Genomic DNA, 20,813 nt, shown 5'->3' with positions numbered 1-20,813 from the left:
CACTCGTGGTTCTATGCTTTAGGCGCATTTTATTCTGTAATATCCATAGAACCATGTTTCTTAATCCCAGACGATGAGCGTGACAGCTCGGTGTATACAGTAAGTCAAATATATTTTTATATATCATTGCGACTGATCAACAGAGAGGGCACTTATATAGATTTCGAATGATTGCTTGAGTATACAGCGTGTCTTCGGAGAAGCAACGTTAAATTTTCCGCGATAATATGCGTTTATTCAAGGGAACTAGTTGGCGTTGGTCGGTTCAGAACGGTGCATTTATAATAAAACGCTCAAATATTTGGAGTGATACGGGTGGTTTGTCCCTTGAAACTCTGTGTCCGGCTCCCTGTAAGCATAACAAAGAAAAGGTTATTTTCATGCACCTCCCACTGCTTACAAATATTGTTATTTTTAGATAAAAAAAGGGAATTGACAGATTTCTACATAGGCTTTTTGGTCAATGGAAGTTATTGAAATATTCAAAATTCTTCTCTATGTGCTCCGCTCAGAGATAGCTTCGAATGTATTGAATCTGCTGCCACGATGCAAGCGGCTTCTTAAAGGGATGGGTGGCACAAATCATTAAATTAGCTCTTAATGTTTGCAGCATTTTGAATCTTTAATATGATCGTATTAATCGTTAACTGGCGTGTCTACCCGGCTGCGATGGTAACAAAGTCACAGTGCACGGCCCCTGACCGGAAAGTCACGGGATTGATCTCGGCCGGGATCCCCACCCCACTCGGAGCCACAGCATGAAACACAGTAGACTTACCTACCTTACACGTGACGCTTTTGACAAACTTCAGAGAGTAAATAATAAAACATGTTATGTGTACTCTGATTCTGCCAGAATACAAATATTAAATAAGTTTACTCGTCACGCGGGCTGTGTACCAACCTTTATTGTGAGGTATACTATCTTCCCGGCATAGTACTCCACGTAGCCGCCAATTTGTTGATCAAAAAGCCATTGCTCGTAGGTGACTAACGTCTGCATGAAAAAAAAAACCTGTGATAAGTGCTAGTAGGGCTACTAAAATGATTATGAAAACATCATGAGAGCTTGCGAATTCTCGTTGCCGCGCACAACTGCGAAATTTCGCAGACACGTTCATAGCAGTGGCTGCTGTCCACAGGTTATGTTTCGTTGCAAGGATCAAAGGGGACTTTATAGTCTATTTGTCAGTGCATCTGGATGTCTGAAACAAGAGCTTGTGCACGAAATGCAAAAGAACACTCGTGATTATGGTCTTCCGAGTAGCACAACCTTATATTTCATCGGGAATGAGCGAGAATTTTGCAGTTTGCTGGCGCTCACCTGCTTTCGAAGGTCTTCCACGAACCACTTCGCGCCGAGGAAGTTTGACACAATGTCGACGTCACCGTAGTAGAACAGGGCCCTCACTTTGTCGCCGGAAGATATCCCCTTTATCATCTCCCGCAAGTCGTCGTATATAACCTTATACTTGACAACGTCACTGGAAATTGCAAAATGAACGAAACCTTGTTTTATAAAATACAACATGGATATTCAGATTAGTCACTGCGACAATCGGAGGTGCATGTCTTCCTCCCCATCCCCCCTTTCTTCTATAGACATGCGATCTACACCGCATACATGTTTGATATTGATGTATGGACCGTGTGGTACGTAGCACGTATCTGCGCGTTTTGCACAAATTTGTCCGTGTGAGGCCGCACGCTAGGCTTACCAAGTATACACACTCATGGCGACAGTGTGATTCACTAAGTTGAGGGGCCGCAATAAGGGCGATTTTTCTCATACCTTGTTTTTCCGCTGGAAGACGCTTAATAAGCCAGACAGTGCGCAACGAGGAAGAAAATGGTAATGACGCCACCTCCTGCCTTTTGGCTCCAATATCAAATCGTCGGAAACATAACTTCAGGCGAGGGCAGGAAGGGGGGGGGGGGGGGTATTTAATCGAGACACCTCTCCCCATAATCTAACCCGTTGGGCGAGTCTAAAAAACACTTATCACCGTCATCATCATCATCATCGTCCTGATTGCTCCCACTGCAAAGATCATGTTACGTCCACAAACAGGGTCCTGTCTCTGCGGCTCCCTCAGGTCCGCAAACGTCTTAATCTTCTGTGCCAACCTGATTTTCTGTTTCCCCCTGGCACGCGTGGCTTCTTTCAGAATTCGATCCGTTAATCTTAATGAGCAGCAGTGATCTTACCTGCGGGCTACAAGCTTTTCTCAGGTCCATTTCTTGTATTCATTTAAGCTGAGATGGGCTTCACACCCGTTTGTTTCCTGACCCGCACTGCTCTCTTCCTTTCTCTGAAGGTTACACCTATCATTTTCATTTCCATGGCTGACTGCATCGCCCTCAATCTATGCTGAATCATTCTTGTAAACCTCCACGTTTGCGTTCCGCGAGTAAAAAACATGCTTCACCATGGGTAAAATCATAAAATTTAAGTAATGAATTCCATCACACAGCGGTCTCCCTTTCGTCCTTAGATCTCCAGGAGTAAACGATGGCAAGCAAATAGTTCAAGGTATGCCGCATGAAAGGCCTTTGGTATGAAGGGAGTGATCCGACTTTGTAGTCCCAGGTTAGACGGGTGACGGCGGCCACGCCCCAATGTGTGAGCCTATTATCATTGTGTCAGATGCTTTTGGGCGTCTCGTAAGACCTACGTAATTTCTCCTCTCTAGCTTTCATCTCCCCCATCCCCCTCCCACGCGCATGTTAGCAAACCGGCTGCCTATAGGCTATTTAACCTCCCTGCCGTTCTTTTCCTCCTATTTTCCTTCCTTGTCGTTAGAAATTAACGACTTCTGGTATGAGAAAACCCCCTAGCCTTGATATATCATGTTTCGTGGAGTTTCATTCTGTGGAGGAGGTCGGTATGTGACAACTACATTGAAATCTATGGCGTAACGCACAAATGCGCGTGTCAGGATTTGAATATATACTTCAAAAATGGCAATGATCCTCAATTTCTCGTGTGACAACGAACACCCGACGGCAACACTTGCAGCGGAGCTCTGAAAGAGTAGTTTATCGCTCTAACTGTTTCGAGGTTTCGCTCCTATGTCATTCAAATCAGTCTACTTTTCTAACGTAGGTTTCAGCGCCGAGCCATACGTCCTTCGAAGAATTCCAGCCTTTGTGGAGTGCTGCTCCCACCATATCGGTTTCGTGTCGAAAATACTCGCCAAATACCCCATACACTGTGACAAAACTAGGGTGTATTTCGGGTGTCTTGTGCCCAAAGGATGATTGTCACGTATTTTGAGTGCTATCCTTACGTTGTCCTCGTGCACCCGTCACTTCTCAATAATGAATGTCCTGTGGCTGTGAGCCTGACATAGCACTGTTTGTCGGAAAGTGGCAAGCCCACTGCACAAGGTAATGTAAATATAACTGGCTACTTACTTTGTGCAATGGGAAAATCTGGCGACAAGAAACGACTCATCGAAAAGCCCAACACATGTACCATTATTTTTTAAGACGAAACCTGTAGATTCACCATCAAACGTAAACAGCGACCTTCGGCGTCAACCCGAGTGATTCGAAAAATGTCCCCGTTTCACTACTTCACCACATTACATCGCAGATCACCAAAAACGTGTGGCGTCGTTGTGGCGTAGCTAGGTCAGTGCATAATGTGATTTCCTATGATATTTTCACCATATGTCATCGTCGCATGGTCGAAGACAGGCCGATCTGTAAGTCGCTGTAAAAACACGTGACGTGCAGAGGAAAGCTGTCAATGCATCTGATCCAGGAGACCACGCGAAATCACGATAGATGCAGGAATATTTTCGAGGAGGCCGTGGTAAGGTGCAGGTTCAGTACATTCGTGTGCGAAGGCGATGATAAAGGTGCCTTTCCATCATCGAATGGTTGATACGTCTAAATGTTACGAAGGGATACTTGCGAACTAGTCAGTGTACAATCTGTTTCAATCGTTCAGTCCTGGCTCTTCTTTCTCCTCAATCTAGTAAAATTTTTATGGTTTAGAATCCCTGCGCGATGTGGTAATGTAGCCAATATTAACACAAGCTGCCGTTATCGAAAACGGGCGTGATATACAAGCCCACGCTCACCTGCAAGGTATCCATGGATTAGGTGACTCGTCGACATGCAACGCCTTTTTTACGTCTTGCCTGTTCAAGTAGGCAACCACGTCCCCCGTGTCCAAGCACTGAGGGCTCCATCTAGTACCCTTAGAGAGAAAGAGAGTAGATGTTCATTGGCAATTTTTAAACCTTACAAACTAGACGGAGTCTATGGTTCAGTGCTCTATTGGCTATAACGGCTCACTAAGCCTGATCTCGGGTGGCCAATTGGATTTCAATCGGTGGCTCCGAGAGTTGCGCCTGCCACGACCAGCGTGGTCAGGTGCATGCACTTGTACAATCACGGAGTTGGCCGTGGCCAGACGTGAGGGTACATCGCGGTATTTAACGTGTGTCAGTGTTAGTTCCCCTCCGCACCTGGGGCACTCCTCACGACATTCGGAGGAATGTATCTTCGGAAGTGTGTGCTAGTGGTGCAGTGTCTTCGTCCGCAGTCGGTGCCAGTCTCCACGTGGATTGCTCTCTTTTCGTTGTAAATTCTTTGGAGAAAAAAAAATCGCCCCATATCCACGAAGTGAATGATGACGAGTGGGCGAAGCTCTGGGAGACGATTAACCATCGTACAATGCCCACTCGATCATGAAAAGACGTGACAAGACATGTGTACAGTATACAGTATATACGAAATCATTAATTGATCTTAACGCGCACGTGATGTACGGATGTCCGTATGAATAATCTTATGGATATCCAATGAATACCCATGTGGACGCCCATATATGGATATTGATATTACGAAAATCTAAATGAATATCTGTAGGGATATTCATATAGATATCTTTATAATATTCTCATCCATATATGGGCATCTACATGGATAGTCATATATCTATATAGATATTCACTTTCATATGGATACCAATATGGGCCATATGGGTACTCATGTGGACATGCATATGGATATGTATATTCATAGCGTGTCACGCTGATGGTCAGGGAACTATGTACTATAGACAGGGAACATGGCTTGACGCAAAGTATCTTCAGCCCTAAAAAAATGTTCAGTAGATAAGAAATGAAAGGCGGCCAGAAGTGCCCAAAGTGTGTAAATGCCAGGCGTCTTAGGCGCCACCATACTTCGTATCATATAACAGTGACATCTTTATGAAAAGTGATTGCGTCAATGGTGCTGAAATGAGCATAAAGAAGTACATGAAGAGAAAAAGTATTCCTGTAACTTCCATAGAAAGAGAATGCTTATTTCGCATAAAAGTAATAAGTGAAACAAATGCTGTGCTGCTTTTTTGGTGAGAAGAAGGTGCCTGAATGATGAATGCAATGAGACTCTGCCGAGTAGTTTCCACTGCATCTATAGACATAGGTGGCGAAAAACTTACCTCATATGTCACCCCCGAACGCCGAACGAACACTTTTCGGGACCTTCGGGACTTATGACTCTCGAATGCGCTAAACGAGCCGTTCTTCGGTGGTTCGCACTTTGCGTATATATTGTACATGTTCAGCCCTTCAGTTCCCAATATGTTTCCGGCTTCTTTTACCTGTACGGAGGGACGCATTTCAGGTGACCTTAATTTTGAAACATTGATGAGGTGAAATGTCACAAATTGTGTTGTTTAAAACACCTCAAATGTCTCTCGTATATCTATCGACGTGGCGGACGTAGTTAGCCACTGAAGGCACGAGAACATATGATGGGTGGGGTACATTATCTACGCACTAACTCATGATGTCTTGGTTAGAGACAGTGTGCGCTGAGACAAAGATATTTAAAAACAAGCTTTGACTACATTGTACTCATGAAGAAGCAAGGCTGCGTTGAGAGTTTGGGCTACATTATGGAACAAACTCGGAACTTATACTGATAAACAAAAGATGAAACTGGACATCAGCCTTCGTTTATTCTCACAAGGATGAGCTTATTACAATAAAAATTAAAAATCTCCAATTATATTCATAAAATAGCAGTGTTCATAAAGAATAATTCATCTAGCTCTCTTTAAGGGGTAGTGTTGTCCATCAAGCACTTCCAGTTAGGAACTCTATACTATGTTCAACTGGTCCCTAATATAAAGTGAATACTCTCTATGGAACGCTTATGTAGCTTGCCGCCGCAAGTAACACCAGTTCTGACTAATCCTCGACAGAATGCATTATTAGGAAAAACAAATGAATTTCTGGTGCTTTTCTCGCTATATTTGTACTTAAAATATAAGACAATAAACCATGCTGACAACTCAAGCCGTGCATAGCGAGGACAGATTTTTGTTTTATCTGTCTTCATGATACGAATTCACTACAGAGGAGCTTCCTTAATATGTATTTATCAGAGATGCATGCGTAGTAGTGGAAGATGCCGCTCTTACCGCTTCCTGACAGGTTTCCGTGGTGGAATCCACGAAGTTACACGAACGTCGTGTAACGACTCCATTGCAGCAGTTAGTAGTCAGTTTTTTCCACAGCCTTGAAATATAGCAGGAAAATAAAACGAAAAAAACAATCAAGCAAATTTGTAAATGACTCTAAAGTTTATGCCAGTAATTTCACACAATATAACAATTATGACGAAAAAAGCTTCAAGAAACACAGAGAACTTTACAGACTACTGAGAATCTAAAAGTGTGCACCCTGGAAAGCAAAGTTTACTGAACTGAACTTCCGTATAATTTGGGACTGCGGCTGCTCATGTCTTTTCCAACAGACACGTGAGGAGCAGTGCTCGAAAAAAAACATCACTGGTATCGGAGATTAATACAAGGTGTTTAGCTTCACTTCGATACAAATCATATATTCACGCCGTGATGTTTTAAATAAAGGCTGCGTTGGTGAAATACAACACTTTTTTTTTTCAGGAAAACGGGGGCACGAGCGTTTGCTTCTTATGAGTGGCTACTGATACCTTTTTTTCCAAAGCAGGGCGTTAAGTTTCTTTTTAAAGTCCAGACTACAGCTCATCCAATATTTTAAAGGGTAATAACATTATACTCGCCATACACTCGAGTGCGGCTTACTGTAAAACTAATTTGCATGCGAAAAAAGCAGAGGGTCATACCTTCGTCCGAAGAGTCCGTGATAGTAGCCAAAGAAAATCAGGCCATTTCTGCGGAAACGATTGTCAAGGATTCCGTTGTTGATGGCATATCCCTGAAAGGAAAAAAAGAGCGCCTGAATTAGTTCCGATAAGATAATGCTGCAAAAAAATCTCGTGAGATGATATCGGAAGAATCAACTCTTGTAAGACATTGGTAACACAAAAATAGGAAGAAGCGCGTCATTACGGCTGCTCAGCCAAGGTACTACTTTCATTGATCTGATTGTGAAGCTAAGTTTAGTGATATTCCTAGTGTGTCCCGACATGGCCTTTTAGTGAAAGCGGGAGCTGATGGTGAGCTCTACACACATTGAATGTGCGGCATCTTACAGACATAAACATTACCTGATATTCATGTGCAATAGCTCACTCCCACTTAAGAATTACACAAAATCACGTTCACACGTGACTTTATGTAATTCTTAAGCTACAATGCGAGATTCTGCAGAGTCGGGCTCACGAGCAAGTCTTTTTATTGGTGAAGGTAGATAGCAAAGTACTGGTACAGTGATTATGGTGCTCGGCTGCCGACGCAAGAGTAACTGGTTAGGTACCTGTCGCGTCGATGGCTTTTTAAAAGGAGGAGAAAATTCAAGAGTTGCATGTACGTAGGTTTAGGCGCACGTTAGAAAACTCTGCTGGTCCAAATTTCCGAAAACCTACTCTTCGGCATGCCTCATAATCACGTCGTACTTTTGGCACGTAAAATCCCAGCAGTTATTTAGGCTGCATAGCGACGATACGTACAATGTCTGATGAGATGGCGTTCTTAAGACACTTACACTACCCGTAATGTCAGCTTTATTATCAATATATAACGTCAGAGTCCGACAGTTAAACGGACCGGAGGCATGGACAGCAGCCCGAGAACTGACGCATTAAAATGTAATAGGCAAATGCAACACTGTCTCCTACATATGATGTATCTTAGTGTCACTGAAAAATGGTTTCGTAGAGCACATAAGGTAAGAAATGACGTGAAAACCAAACAAGGCGAAGTTACACCTGCGCAATACTGATTGACAGGGCAACACTCATAAGGCTGGATGAATACACTGACGTGGTACGCACAGCAGTGGGTCCTACAATAAACATGAGTTTTAAGGGCGCCTTTTGTCTTGAGGTAGTGCCTTGTATCGCATCTCTAGGCCGTGTGGTGTATCCACATCGAACCAACTAGCCCACCAATACGTGTTGGACAATTACCCTCAGTTTGACCGTAGGCTCTTCGAGTAGCCGCTCGACGACGAGAGTGACGTGCGTGGCCGCTTGACCCTGGCCGATGACGTACAAATCATTGCTGCCGTAAAGAGTAAACTTGTGGTAGAAGTCCAGTATGGCCAGGTACGTGTCATCGGCAGCCTGATCGTCATCGGTTGCGTAGTTTCCGGTGGCGTCGTACGAGAAGCCGGATCCTGCCGGTGCGTCCAGGAACAAGATGTTGGCAACCTGTTTGCAGGAGAGTAGTGAAGAAGCAGCCAGTAGTCACTCAGCGTTGCCTGTTAGTAACAAAGTTTTTTTTTAATGTCATTAGAAGTAGGCGTACAAACCTTACATGACGATGACACTGCTCTTTCCATTGTGAAACTCACAATTCTGAAAATCAATTCATCATGCCGGCAAAGCCCAGCAATAATTACCATCACAGAATATTGAGAAAACACGCTGGTATTTATTTAATACCTTGGATGGGGCATTTGTGCGTGAGTGATAATATGGTATGTGAGCATAAATATCAGGATATTATTTTAATTACAGAGGCGTGTCTGAAACAGATCTGGAAACAGCAATCGAACACAACCAAGTGCAACTATGCGTAAGGCCGCTCTTTCCGGCATGCTAGACTGCATTCAACATTTTGTAGCGTTGTGCACAACGTAGACGACATAATAAATTGTACACTCATTCATTAATTGCAATGCTTTCACTAAAGTTTTGCTTTTATTTTTACATCTATATGCATAGGTCTGAAACTACTAGGTTTACGATTGACGTCGTTGTTTTCACTTTCGTCGCTGTGCACTTTGTCCTGATATATGCCATATTGAGGAAAAAATCAGTGGCGCTCCGTCACCGGGATGAGAAACACTCGCATATCAGTTTATTCTAGTTTATCAACGTTATCTATAAAGCATAGCACGAAACTTCAAGCAGCGAAGCCGCTTTTACAGGTTGACCAGTGCCAACTCGTCGCGCGGGCCCAGCAGGTGGTCCAGGCCAGAGTGTTCTTGGAATAAGGGACGCCATGTTCACTCATTGGTCGCCGAATAAACTTTCTTTCCTCCCTCACTCACACTCAGCAGCAGGGTACCACACTCAGCAGGGAGAAAAAGCGGATGTTCCTGCCTCGGTTCACGATCGCCTAATTGTTCCGCCGCTTCCTAAGAATATGCACCCGACGCACCACGTCGGGCGCCGTAACCAGCGAGCTAGTGACCTTCAAAAGAAGTACGGCACTAGCGACGAAGTTGTGTACGTAGATGCCGCGAGATATGGGGACGGTAGACACGCACACGCCGCTGCGGTCGTTGACCGTGCGGGCAAATGCCTCGCGAGCGCCACGGTGACCACGGGACATACGGAGGCGGCCGAAGAAGCCGCGATAGCCCTAGCAATCGCCACGGTGCCGAACGCTACGATCGTAATCAGCGACTCGCAGGCAGCAATCCGCGGCTTCGCGCGCGGCCGCGTCTCGCGGGAAGCGGCCCGCATCCTTAAGAGGTGCGGTGATGGTGACTCAGCGTCGCGATCGCCACAACAAAATTTAACAGTCTTCCTCCTTTGGACCCCGGCACACACCGATGTCCCGCTTCCGGGCAACGAGGCGGCCCACGCCGCGGCTCGAGGTCTCGCTCGCCGAGCCGCGGCACATTCCGTGGCCGCCGCCTCCGCTCCCGAGAGCGGGGCTTCTGATCTGCCGGATCGAGACACTTTGACAGACACGCAGCGACAACACAGACCACAATGGTCGTGGGGTGATCGTCTCATCACGTTCCGAGATATTACGCAACACTACAGACTGGAAAGGCGAAAGTTCCCGCCACCGCATGACAAATTAAACAGACACGATGCCGTAAGCTATCGCTTACTACAAACCCACTCTTACCCCAGCCCGGTCGTCTTACGCCACTGCTACCCGCACTTACACATTACCGATCTATGTAAAGCATGCGGGCACAGAGCAACGCTGCGCCACATGCTCTGGGAATGCGCCGATAACAATGGTCGAGAAACGGCCGCCGTTCGCGATGCGCCTATGGCGGCTGCCAATACCAGGCAACAGGAAGCCTCGAGCTCACTCGTTCCCGCCGCCGTCCCGTCTGCGGGAGCCGCGGGGGACCCTCTCCGTCGGCGACGCCGCCGCTGGGAGGCGGCGCTCAGAAGCTCGGAGCTCAACGACCAGCTCTGGGCTGTCCGGCAGGCCGAAGATGCCGCCCGAGTTCAGGGACTCAGCGCCGCCATCTGAGGCCACCAAGACCAAGCTGCCGGCCAAGTTCTAATAAAGTTTCCTCTCTCTCTCTCCCTCTCATTTGAACGTGGTCCTTGCCTTCTTGAGAGAGAGAGAGAGAGAGAAACGAAGCAAAAAGGCAGGAATGTTGACAAAGCTAAGCTACCTCTTAACCAAGCTAGGTTGGCTAGCGTGCATGTGGGGTGGAGGAAAGGAGAATAATAGAGAAAAAAACTAGAGAAAGAAACAAAACAAAATGAACAGATAGAACACACAGACATTGATGGCAACCTATATGGGAGTGCTTCGCTTTATACACCATTAATATTCATGAAGGAAAAGAAGTATAAATTTAAGGCTTTGGTTTATTTGTTAGACAAAATAATAATGATAAAGAAACAATGAGATCAAGAGGAAAATAGAGGATGTTGTTAGTAATAATAATAATGCAATTGTGAAGAAACCAAGGAGTACGAAAAATTACACCGTCTTTCACTAAACGAAACCATGAGTAGCATTCAAGGCAACGCATGGCTTAACTGAAAAGTCCCCATCATCACGGGCACCTTTCTCGATGTTAACGCGTCCTTGCAAGTGGAGGACAACATGAATTCGCTGTAGCTTCTGTTGTGGTTACCCTTCCACAGCCCTTAGGGCACGGCACGCGGGTTCATCACCACGCCACACAGACGACGTGTGTTCATCGCGCGTCGGCTTCACGCGATTGCTGGGAGAGTGTCAGGGGGAGAGGCCACAGCTGCCACTCTCAGAAATCATGTGATGGCGTCGAGGAAAAACAAATGGCACACGCGCGTTGAATAGTCAGAATGCACTAGCACGTTGGGGTCTTGCCAAGTACTCATTAGCGGCAAAAACGTGCACGAAATGCGGCGTGCGGTGACGATGCTCTCGCGAGCGGCAGGAGTCGCAAAACGCGGGAGCGATGCGCGGCAAACGGATGAGTGCGGGAGATCCTCACTTTTCACGGCACGTCGCTAAGTAAAATCCAACCAGAAGTTAGCCGCGCAGTTGCAGCATCACCTATTTGCACGAGAAGAATCATAGCGCATTGTCTCCGAGACCCGCGCCATGAAATATCGAAGGCGGTGGCAAGGCAACAGGCCGTGTACAAAGCAGCTGCCGCACTCTGCGACAGGCTTTCCTGGATCCGTGCAAATGCGCGTGCGATGCTCAGGAAGAGTAATTAAAGGGATAGCAGGCGCGGAGCCACTCCAGAGAGAAATAGAGAGGGGGGTTTAGAAAACGAAAAGACGCAACTTCTGCAGCCTTAATTAGGAGCACGGCTCTGCGTCTGTAGGATTGGCGTGAGATGAATAAATATGTAGAGAATAGAGAAGAGAAATGACGTACAAGACCGTGGACCTGGCAGGTGGCTTCTACAGCCAGTTGTCCAGTCCAGTGTCCTCAAGGATTCGAAGAACCGCCTTCAACCCCTGGGTGTGGTGCCGTGCAGGGAAGAGGAAGTTCCTTTGTGTAACCGCGGGCAATCCTTGGCGACGGATTGCGGCGAGAAAGACGTCATGTCATGTGTGAAGCGCTGAACAGGTACACAACAGTTGTTCGATGGTTTCATCTGCCGCGCACGCAGTCCTCGAAGGGGACGAGGCTCTGCTAAGCCGATGGCGCCTGGCCTGTGGCCCGGCGCCATCCCAAGCCAAGTAGAATGGACCTCTGCCTCCTGGTAAAACCCTGGTCAGGCAGCCGGGTTGGTGGTTCCACCCGGGCTACACGATCGTCAGGGTGGCAGCGCAGCATCAGCGAAAAGTAGTGCGTGCGCACAAAGTTAAGGGGGAGAGGACACAGCGGCTTACCCAAGCAGGTTTAATAAAAAAATTGGCAGATCCCACGTACAGTGGGAATCGATGATGCGCGAAGCACGAATGAAGAAGGTTGATTTGCCACTTTGAAATCAGCGCAACGTTAGGATGCGCAGGTAAAACCATGACGTAAATACCCTCCGTGTGATGATGATCACGTTTGGACGCGTCATTTACCTTCGTATTCTATTAACGTCACCTAATACCAAATATGTAGAGCTAGAGAAACAGCCGCGAGCGTGCTATGAGCGTAGCATATAATTAAGTTTTACATGACATGCATGTCCAGATTATCATCTTTGGACGTGTCATCTTAATTCGTCGTCCATTCACGTCACGTGATACCAAATTTGGTATATGAGTAACTAGTGAAATGACCGTGAGCCCGCTATGAGCGTAGCATGTAGTCATGTTTTACATGACGTGCATATCATGATTATCATGTTTGGACGTGTCATTTACATTTCTCGTGTATTCGTCATGCAGTACCAAATTTTGTATATGTGGAGTTAGCGAAACGGCCACGAGCGCATCGCGAGCGTGGGATGTGGTCATGTTGTTACATGACACGCATCTTATGATTATCATGTTTGTGCCAGTCACATACCTTCGTCGTACATCCACGTCCCGTAATACCAAACTTGGTATATGTGAAGCTAGCGAAACGGCGGCGAGCACACGTAGCCTTGATGCGCGCGACGCTGGGCGCAGCGACGCTACGCTAGCAAAACTGGAGCACTCTAGTCTGATGCTAGGTGCGACCAGCATCTGTCGGCGAGGCCTGGCGGCAACGGTCACGAACTGCGACATGCTGCATTTCACGCCGACGACGTTACCCAGACAGCACCGCGTCATAAAATAAAGAACTGACGGCGTCTGCCTAACTTCGTGACGGAGGAATGCCGGCCGGGCTCCTGAAAATTAATGATGACGAGTGGGCGAAGCTATAGATTCTAAGGTTCATAATGTCTACGTTGAAGTTGCCGGCTTGTATGAAGGACAGACCTATGAACGGCAAACGCATGGAAGGATAGGTGGACTTATGCACGGATGCGAGGACGGATGGATGGACAGATGGCTCAACGGACTTACAGAAAGCGGCTAGGATGGTCATGTATATTGCTGACGTATAGTTTATTGTACACAAAGTCTTGTTGTTCACACATATGTTTTCCTTTTTTTTTTTGTTCTGTGCACGTGTTCAGTTTCGGTTTGTGTTTAGTGGGGTTAGATGGGCACCAACAAGGTTAGCCCCAAGAAGCTCCGCCCCTAAAAGCGGGCATCGACAGTATTGACCCAACGAACGTATAGAATATATATCATGGTCCCAGCAGGAATCGAATCTCACATTCTGAGTGGCAATCGAGTGTGATACCACAGAGCCACTCCGGGTCTCGGAACTGCTTTTGAAGTAGAACGTTGTGCTCTTGAAACGTCAGTTGTGATTCCAGTGCTGGCTAGACAATCTTGTACACACTACATACGCACTTCTATCATACAGCTCTCTTGTCGTGATAACCCAAGGGGGTTTAAATAGTGATAACGGCAATTATAGTGAAGCATCATCCACTGAAGCTCACCGAGGTCCACCTTCTCGCTGGCCCGAGAGATAAATATCAGCTTACCGCTTCTCATCACTGCTGGTGACTTTACTGTGGGTGTTTGAAATCACAACTAGACCTGGTGCGCAGAAAACATGAAATATATTTTCATGTAAACGGAGCCTCCCAAGATCTCGTTGCCTCGATGAGGAATTGAGGTCTCATTGACCACTCCTTCATAAACGACATGAACAAATTCAAGCAACTCAACTACACGTCATACATCAGTGTACATAGGCTCCTCATTACCGCCTTAATAGATGGTTGAACAACTATACTTTTGCACAAGGTGCTGACATTTCACAGTTATTTGTTCCAAGTTAAGCACTCGTCAACAGTCCACTGGAAGCGTATTCATGACCCATTCACAGATAGGTGTCACAGATACGTCACAAATGTGTGCGCGTTCATGATGTGTGTGCACCTAACCACCATAACGTGCTAATGAAACACTTCAGACTGCCACAGTTCATGCTGGTAGGGCGCGTAGCTAACGGCCTTTCATCCGCATTTTTCGCATAACGTTAATTCGCGTGGTCCGTGGGATCTGCCAACTTTTTAAAAATTTGTTTCTTCTAGGAGGAGACAGGGAAGAAATGAAAGGCAGGGAGGTCAACCAGACGCACGTCCGGTTTGCTACCCTGCACTGGAGGAAGGGGTGAGGGGATTAAAGGAGAAGAGAGAGAGAAGTGAAGGTCAACGTTTGTGTAGATGTGACCTTGTCCATTGCACGCTTATAAGCGGTCGCGTAGTCCGGTCGTCTATAGAAAACTTAGCAATGCCCGCGTCCCTTTGCTGGCCAGCGACGCGTAGAGCCATGAGCCAAGGATCGTCTCTTCGGAAGAAGGTCTACTGTCTAGTGTATCTAACGTTTCGCGAAGCAAGTTGTGTTCGCTCGCAAAACGTTCACATGAACACAGTAGATGTTCTATTGTCTCGTCAGTGTCGCACGATTCACATTGGGAGCTATCCGCCATTCCTATGCGAAAGGAGTACGCCTTTGTAAAAGCTACTCCTAACCACAGGCGGCACAGTTAAGTTGCATCCTGGCGGGAGAGGTCCGATAGAACTTGAAGCTTTCTCGATGGGTCCAATTTGTGTAAACGGCGGTTCCTGACACTGCGGTCACTCAGCCAAGTTTCCGACATGGTGTTAGCGAACGAGTGAAGGCCCCTTGCAGCGTCGGTTCTCGACAATGGAATTGGGGTTGTTTGGGCGTCCGCGTGGACGGATCGGGCAGCATTATCAGCAATGTCATTATCGACAATACCTCAATGTCCCGGTAACCACTGGAACACCACGTCATGTCCTTTCGATAAACTTCGTGAATCACTTCTCTTATTTCATTCACTAGTTGTTGATGCTTATTCAGTGTAACTTGGGCGGCTGCTTGTGGGTATAAAAAAGACCCATCTAGCTCGAAAAATGTGAAACGAAAAAAGTTCCTATGGAGAAGTACAGGTGCGAGACTTCCAGAGTGGGTTGTACCACCAACAAAGCGGGTACCCCATTCGATGTCAGTGCAAGTTAAAGAAAACCAAACGGACATATTTTCTGGAGCCCTCCACTTCAGCGTCTTTCATTATCATATCATTGTTTTGGAACACAAAACCCTAAATATTATTACTATTATGATTAGCGCGCACACCACAGTGTAGAGGGAGCGGAAGCAGTGAACAAAAAAGATGCAGGGGAGGGCATTGTCGTTTGAGAGACAACTAGCCTGACGGACGGAGATATGTCAGCAGGCCAAAAAAAGCGGAAATATCGGGAAGCGTAACGTCACTTTCCTTGTTCCAGCTGAAATCGTTTGGTACGAGGCGTCGCCCGTTATCCGTTGGCCGGAACGGTCCATGCTCCGTCATTAGAGTAAGCATCGAACTGCAACCCTTGGGCCCCGCGTTCACCCAGATGACGACCGGATCCAAAGATGCTTTCGGTGTCTGGCTGGCTGCAAACCTGCATTGTATGCAGAGGTCATATATCTACCGTACGTAAGGACTGTAGAGAGCGCACTATAGGCAAATGTCTATCTATTTTCTTGCGTTGCCATCGTGCCGCTTTGATATATGAACATGAATTAGGAGCTTATAATGGCTTTTAAAGTGTTTTTACAGTGCCTATTTTAGAAGTTTGTGCGTAAATTCTTCTAGGTGCCTATATATGTCTATATTCAAAATTTGTGCCCTTATGAACACTGTTTAGCCTCAAATTTCGCTTTCGAGTACAGTTAGAGGTCAAAGTTCTTGTTACCAGGCAAAATTTACTGTCTCGAAATGTATGGGGTGCAACCTATACTTCATCTCAAATGTTCCTTTCAGTACTGTCAAGAGGACCCTTAGCCAATAATAGAAGGCCCATTCGCCTTTATACAAGAATTTTTCCGCATCGCGTCGCTTTCTCGGCATCTACCCTGGTGTCTGCTCGCACGCGTAAAGAAGAGAACATGCTTCTGAGCAGTCGCAGGGCGATGAAGATTGAAGGTGAAACCGCGGATTGTCATCACTGTTGACTAAGAACATATGTAAATGTACCACAGATACGAGTTCAACTTGTCTGTCGGACATTTAGAGTGTGTATCTGTGTGCCAGCACTGTGTAGAACTCTAGCATTGCGATTGTTCAGCATGCTCAGGAAACAATTATTAGCGGGCAAGTTTATGTAATATTCTTGCTGCAGCTTTCGAAGGATATTTTGACTTTTTTTTTCGATACGCCTTGTTTCTTTATTCAGGAACTGTCAACAGTGTTCTTCCACTTGTGTGGCATAACAAGCTGGCCGACGTCCCTTATTAGATATTCACAGAAAAAACTATGAGATACTTCCAAAAGCTGTCCAGGTGAACAAATTGTTTTGATAAGTCACGTAACTAAAACGGCCGTATTCACGTGTAGAGCCGGAGAACTCGTTACCGGTTACTAATCCTGGTTAGTGTAGGTTCAATTGCGGTATATTTTAGGTAGCGTTGGCCGCTCTGTACTTTTTAGTTAGATCTCCTTCGTTAGCCAAACAACGTTCGCAGATGCTGGGCTGCTGGGGCAGTGGACACAGTGACATTTTTTTATGATGATTGACATATGTGGTATAACGTCCCAAAACCACCATATGATCATGAGAGACGCCGTAGTGGAAGGCTCGCGGAAATTTTGACCACCTGGGCTTCTTTAACATGTACCGGAATCGGAGCACATGGGCCTACTGCATTTTTGCCTCCATTGAAACTGCAGCCGCCGCAGCCGGGATTCGATCCCGCGATCTGTGGGTCAGCAGCTGAGTATACCTTAGCCACTAGAACACCGCGGCGGGGTCGCAGTGTACACTTTTATGACATATATTGACACTTTGTCTAATCACAGCGCGTTTGACGTGTGTTCGTGATACACTTCTCTTATGAATTATTCAGTAAGAATGCATGCTAATTAGGAAATCACTGTCGTCGTCTAACAGTATCATTTAAAGAAGTCGTCATTATTATCTGAAAACTTGGTTCCTTTATTATCGGGGTCAAGCTCGGTGTCACGAATCAGAGCCATCAAACCGGTCATTCAGGCCTTCGTTTTCATCCATCGATGAAGCAGGTAACCCTTCCTAATTGCTCTCATTTTTTTTTCTTCGGCAGGAACGGTTAGCTTTCAAGAGTTATAAACTCACCAGTAATGCAGGCGTCGATTTGGTCCTGCGTTGAGAAATCCTGAGTACAGCTTGAAAGTAGGCTTGACAGACAGTCCCGGGAGCGACTTGATTTCGTCTTGCGATGGCCCTTGGGCTGTGACGCTCAGCAAGGGCGCCGTGGTGATGAACAAGGCAAAGAACTTTGTGAACCGCATCGCCTGCTACGCTCTACTTCTCTCCTATCAATCAGGTTTAAATCAATACAGAATCAATTTTGTGACAACTCGTAGAACATAATCTTGAGGAAAATTTTCGTGCTACCTCAATAGGCATAACTTCTCGTGCGTGTATTCTCTTTTTTTATATACCAGCCGTATAGATAATTTTTTTGATAGCATTAAAAACCTCTCAATGGCTACACTTATGTCCTTGCACTCAATCACCTACGAATATAACCTATGACAAGTCGGCACACATGACCTGGCAAATGCAAACTTTGTTCATAACTTTCCTGCGGTGTTGGGGTATATCTAGTGATTTGTGGTTACAGGCCAGCTGTTTTAAGAAGTTTGTGACCAAAGGTTACTTGTTCCGCAGAATACACAATACAATCAACTATCTATCAGCAACCTGTGCGAGGTCTCTGCTTAGTTCGGGAGCTAATTTTCTCATCCCAAGTTCATTTATGGCTATAGTAGGTAGAGTATTTTAGCCAGTGGGGCAGTCTGAATGTATCATCCTATTTATCATAGAAAACACTTTATTCATTTTGGTAATATTGAATGACACCGGTTTATGCACATGCGGTGTCAATCGGATGTTGAAAGTTTTAAAATGTGAATACGCTCGCTGTTCATTAACTTTATACTCTATTTATTTATTCCCTCATTTCTTCGCATTTCCATTTTTTCTTGTTGCTTTCTTTTGGCGAAGATGCATGCAGATGCATGTTGGCATATAATTTACCATTGAACGCGCACGTTTAAGTTTTCTGATTGTTATTCAGCTGCGCAGAAGCTTTTACACTATTCAGTTTGTCCTAAAGCACGTAATGCTCGTATCTACGAAAACCTGTAAGCATGGGACTATGTGTATCGGGTTCGTAGTCGGGGGAGAGAAGAAAAAAGAGCTTGAGACTCGCCAGCCCCATTAGAAACTCTGATGTAAGGGGCTATTTTACTAGAGATAATAAGTCAATAAAGATGTTGTATTTTTTTTACCAATCGTCTTAGCGTTCAGCAAGCGCCCCCTCCCCATTCATTCTCCAAAAATATCATTTGATATGAGCCTGCTTCTAGATATGCCTTCGTTATGCCTAATATTTCATTAAAAGACAAGGCACAACTAGCAGTGCTCAATGTGAACAACTTCAGTAGCGTCAGCATGCATCTTCAAACACGAAAAAACAAAGCGTTGCAAAAGACAGCAATGCTACGCACCTTCGAAGAAGTCAATGTGGTGTCTTCAAGGCTCTCTGTAGTCGTGAGAGCTGTTCGCGACTTCTGCTTTAAAGTGCGTGTCACTTGTTACGCTTCTATAAAAGTGGTAATATGTATTCCTTTGAATACTACAGTTGATTACTTGGCTGCATAAATTGGCGTAGGCCACCATTTTGTTGGTAGCGTGGCAATCATTTTTCCTGTTGGACATTGCTGCTCACCGTATCACTACAATGGCTATTGTTCTACGGTAGCAGGTACACATTCAGCGTAATCTCTCTGATAGCTCAATAAAGCGAAAGCTTGATGCGGTCGACAGAGATAAACAGCAGCGGTAGGAACAGAACTATAAGGCGATATCCAATCATTCGATATGCTATCTTTTCCATTGCCAGAGAGAGAAGTACCATGGCTGTACATTAACACGGGTGTATTGTCAGTCAGCCTTTTTGGTCTTCAGTGCAGGTTGACCAGGCGCTACAAAATGAAGTGTATCTTTGTGTGTGAATCCAAAATGCACAATATTCTGCCTTCGAGAAAAAGTTGTGAAAAACGCAACGAACCCGGGGGCGATATCTTTAGCTTGCGTGTACGTAAGTTTAATTGCATTGATAATTCAGCTACACGACCATTGTAGTCAGTATTAGTGTAGACTCTTTACAATCATTTCCCTTTTTCTCGTTACGCAGAAGGCGAGTGCAGACATGTATTACATTTAAACGTCCACCTACTCCAGCACTTAGGCCACCTCGTGCCAGTTTTTATTGTCCAGATTATAAAGATGAATGTTACCAATGGTATATATACTTATCTCCACGAAGTAAATGGTGACGAGTGGGCTAAGCTATGTTATAAGGTTCGTAATATCTGTGTTGAAGTCACCGACAAGTGTAAGGGGTTTGTGCTTCTAGATTCTTCATATTGTTCGTTCCCAGTTATGATTGGTATTGGTCGATTATTAAACCTTTCTTGGGGTATCGGTGCTTTGCCTTGAGCGTGGACACCACACAACAGACAAGCCTATACTGGAAAATGCTTCACCCCTAAAAACAGCTGCTGCATTTAACGAGACACCTTTAGACCTCACGAGCGCCTCGCGGTAGGTGTTCAAAGCGTTGTTGCACTTTGAAAATGGGATTTTAGAGGCACACTTCACAAAGCATCGCACGTGCTTTTTTCAAGACGGTAGTCTTTCTTGGGGACATTCAATGCAAAAATTTTGGCCTGTCTGTCTGTCTGTCTGTCTGTCTGTCTGTCTGTCTGTCTGTCTGTCTGTCTGTCTGTCTGTCTGTCTGTCTGTCTGTCTGTCTGTCTGTCTGTCTGTCTGTCTGTCTGTCTGTCTGTGCATTTGTCTACTTGTCCGGCCTAAACGTTGCCTTAAAAGGCACTAGACGATGCCCCAAACGGCCGACCCCATCCACAGTGCCCACCAATATTCCTCAAGATTCAGCGTTCATACTTGTGTGATTGTCAATTGAAAAGCAATTATTTTGCATATCTGAGGCACAATAACAACACATTATTTGTATGGATATCTTTTACTAGAAAAGGCATACATAAGTAATTATAAAGAGCGTAGCGTTCATCACGCTGCGCTGACCATGCAACGCTTGCACTAACAGGCAAGTGTTTCCAACGCTTTGCTAAGACGACACGGTGGTGGCACCTACCGGTCGGCTTGCACTCTACACCTTATCACCTC

The 20,813-nt window shown here is 45.7% G+C and overlaps 2 protein-coding genes across 2 annotated transcripts; both read right to left on the bottom strand.

Annotated features, from left to right (window-relative positions):
• Positions 1-208: 208 nt before the first annotated feature.
• Positions 209-8,626, bottom strand: LOC119181713 (lysosomal protective protein). Its single transcript, XM_037432956.2, has 8 exons — positions 8,380-8,626; positions 7,135-7,226; positions 6,449-6,545; positions 5,462-5,623; positions 4,092-4,210; positions 1,325-1,484; positions 905-997; positions 209-349 (listed from the first exon to the last, which is right to left on the bottom strand). The coding sequence occupies exons 4-8, from the start codon at positions 5,579-5,581 to the stop codon at positions 266-268; spliced, it is 576 nt and encodes a 191-aa protein (XP_037288853.2). The 5' UTR covers positions 5,582-5,623; positions 6,449-6,545; positions 7,135-7,226; positions 8,380-8,626; the 3' UTR covers positions 209-265.
• Positions 8,627-15,778: 7,152 nt separating this feature from the next.
• On the bottom strand, positions 15,779-19,329 carry LOC142774231 (lysosomal protective protein-like). Its single transcript, XM_075874622.1, has 3 exons — positions 19,112-19,329; positions 17,712-17,911; positions 15,779-16,019 (listed from the first exon to the last, which is right to left on the bottom strand). Exons 2-3 carry the CDS (start codon positions 17,885-17,887, stop codon positions 15,779-15,781), a joined length of 417 nt encoding a protein of 138 aa, XP_075730737.1. The 5' UTR covers positions 17,888-17,911; positions 19,112-19,329.
• Between the last annotated feature and the right edge of the window lie 1,484 nt (positions 19,330-20,813).

This window comes from Rhipicephalus microplus, chromosome 10 (genome assembly GCF_043290135.1).
Source record: "Rhipicephalus microplus isolate Deutch F79 chromosome 10, USDA_Rmic, whole genome shotgun sequence".
Lineage (NCBI taxonomy): Eukaryota > Metazoa > Arthropoda > Arachnida > Ixodida > Ixodidae > Rhipicephalus > Rhipicephalus microplus.
This window is presented reverse-complemented; position numbering and strand designations above follow the sequence as displayed.

Coding starts and splice junctions, on each gene's coding strand:
- LOC142774231 (XM_075874622.1), bottom strand. CDS start 17,887: ATGCGGTTCACAAAGTTCTTTGCCTTGTTCATCACCACGGCGCCCTTG. Junction 16,020..17,711: donor AATCGACGCCTGCATTACTG/GTGAGTTTATAA, acceptor CATACAATGCAG/GTTTGCAGCCAGCCAGACAC.
- LOC119181713 (XM_037432956.2), bottom strand. CDS start 5,581: ATGTACAATATATACGCAAAGTGCGAACCACCGAAGAACGGCTCGTTT. Junction 1,485..4,091: donor AATCCATGGATACCTTGCAG/GTGAGCGTGGGC, acceptor TGCAATTTCCAG/TGACGTTGTCAAGTATAAGG. Junction 350..904: donor TAGTATACCTCACAATAAAG/GTTGGTACACAG, acceptor TTATGCTTACAG/GGAGCCGGACACAGAGTTTC.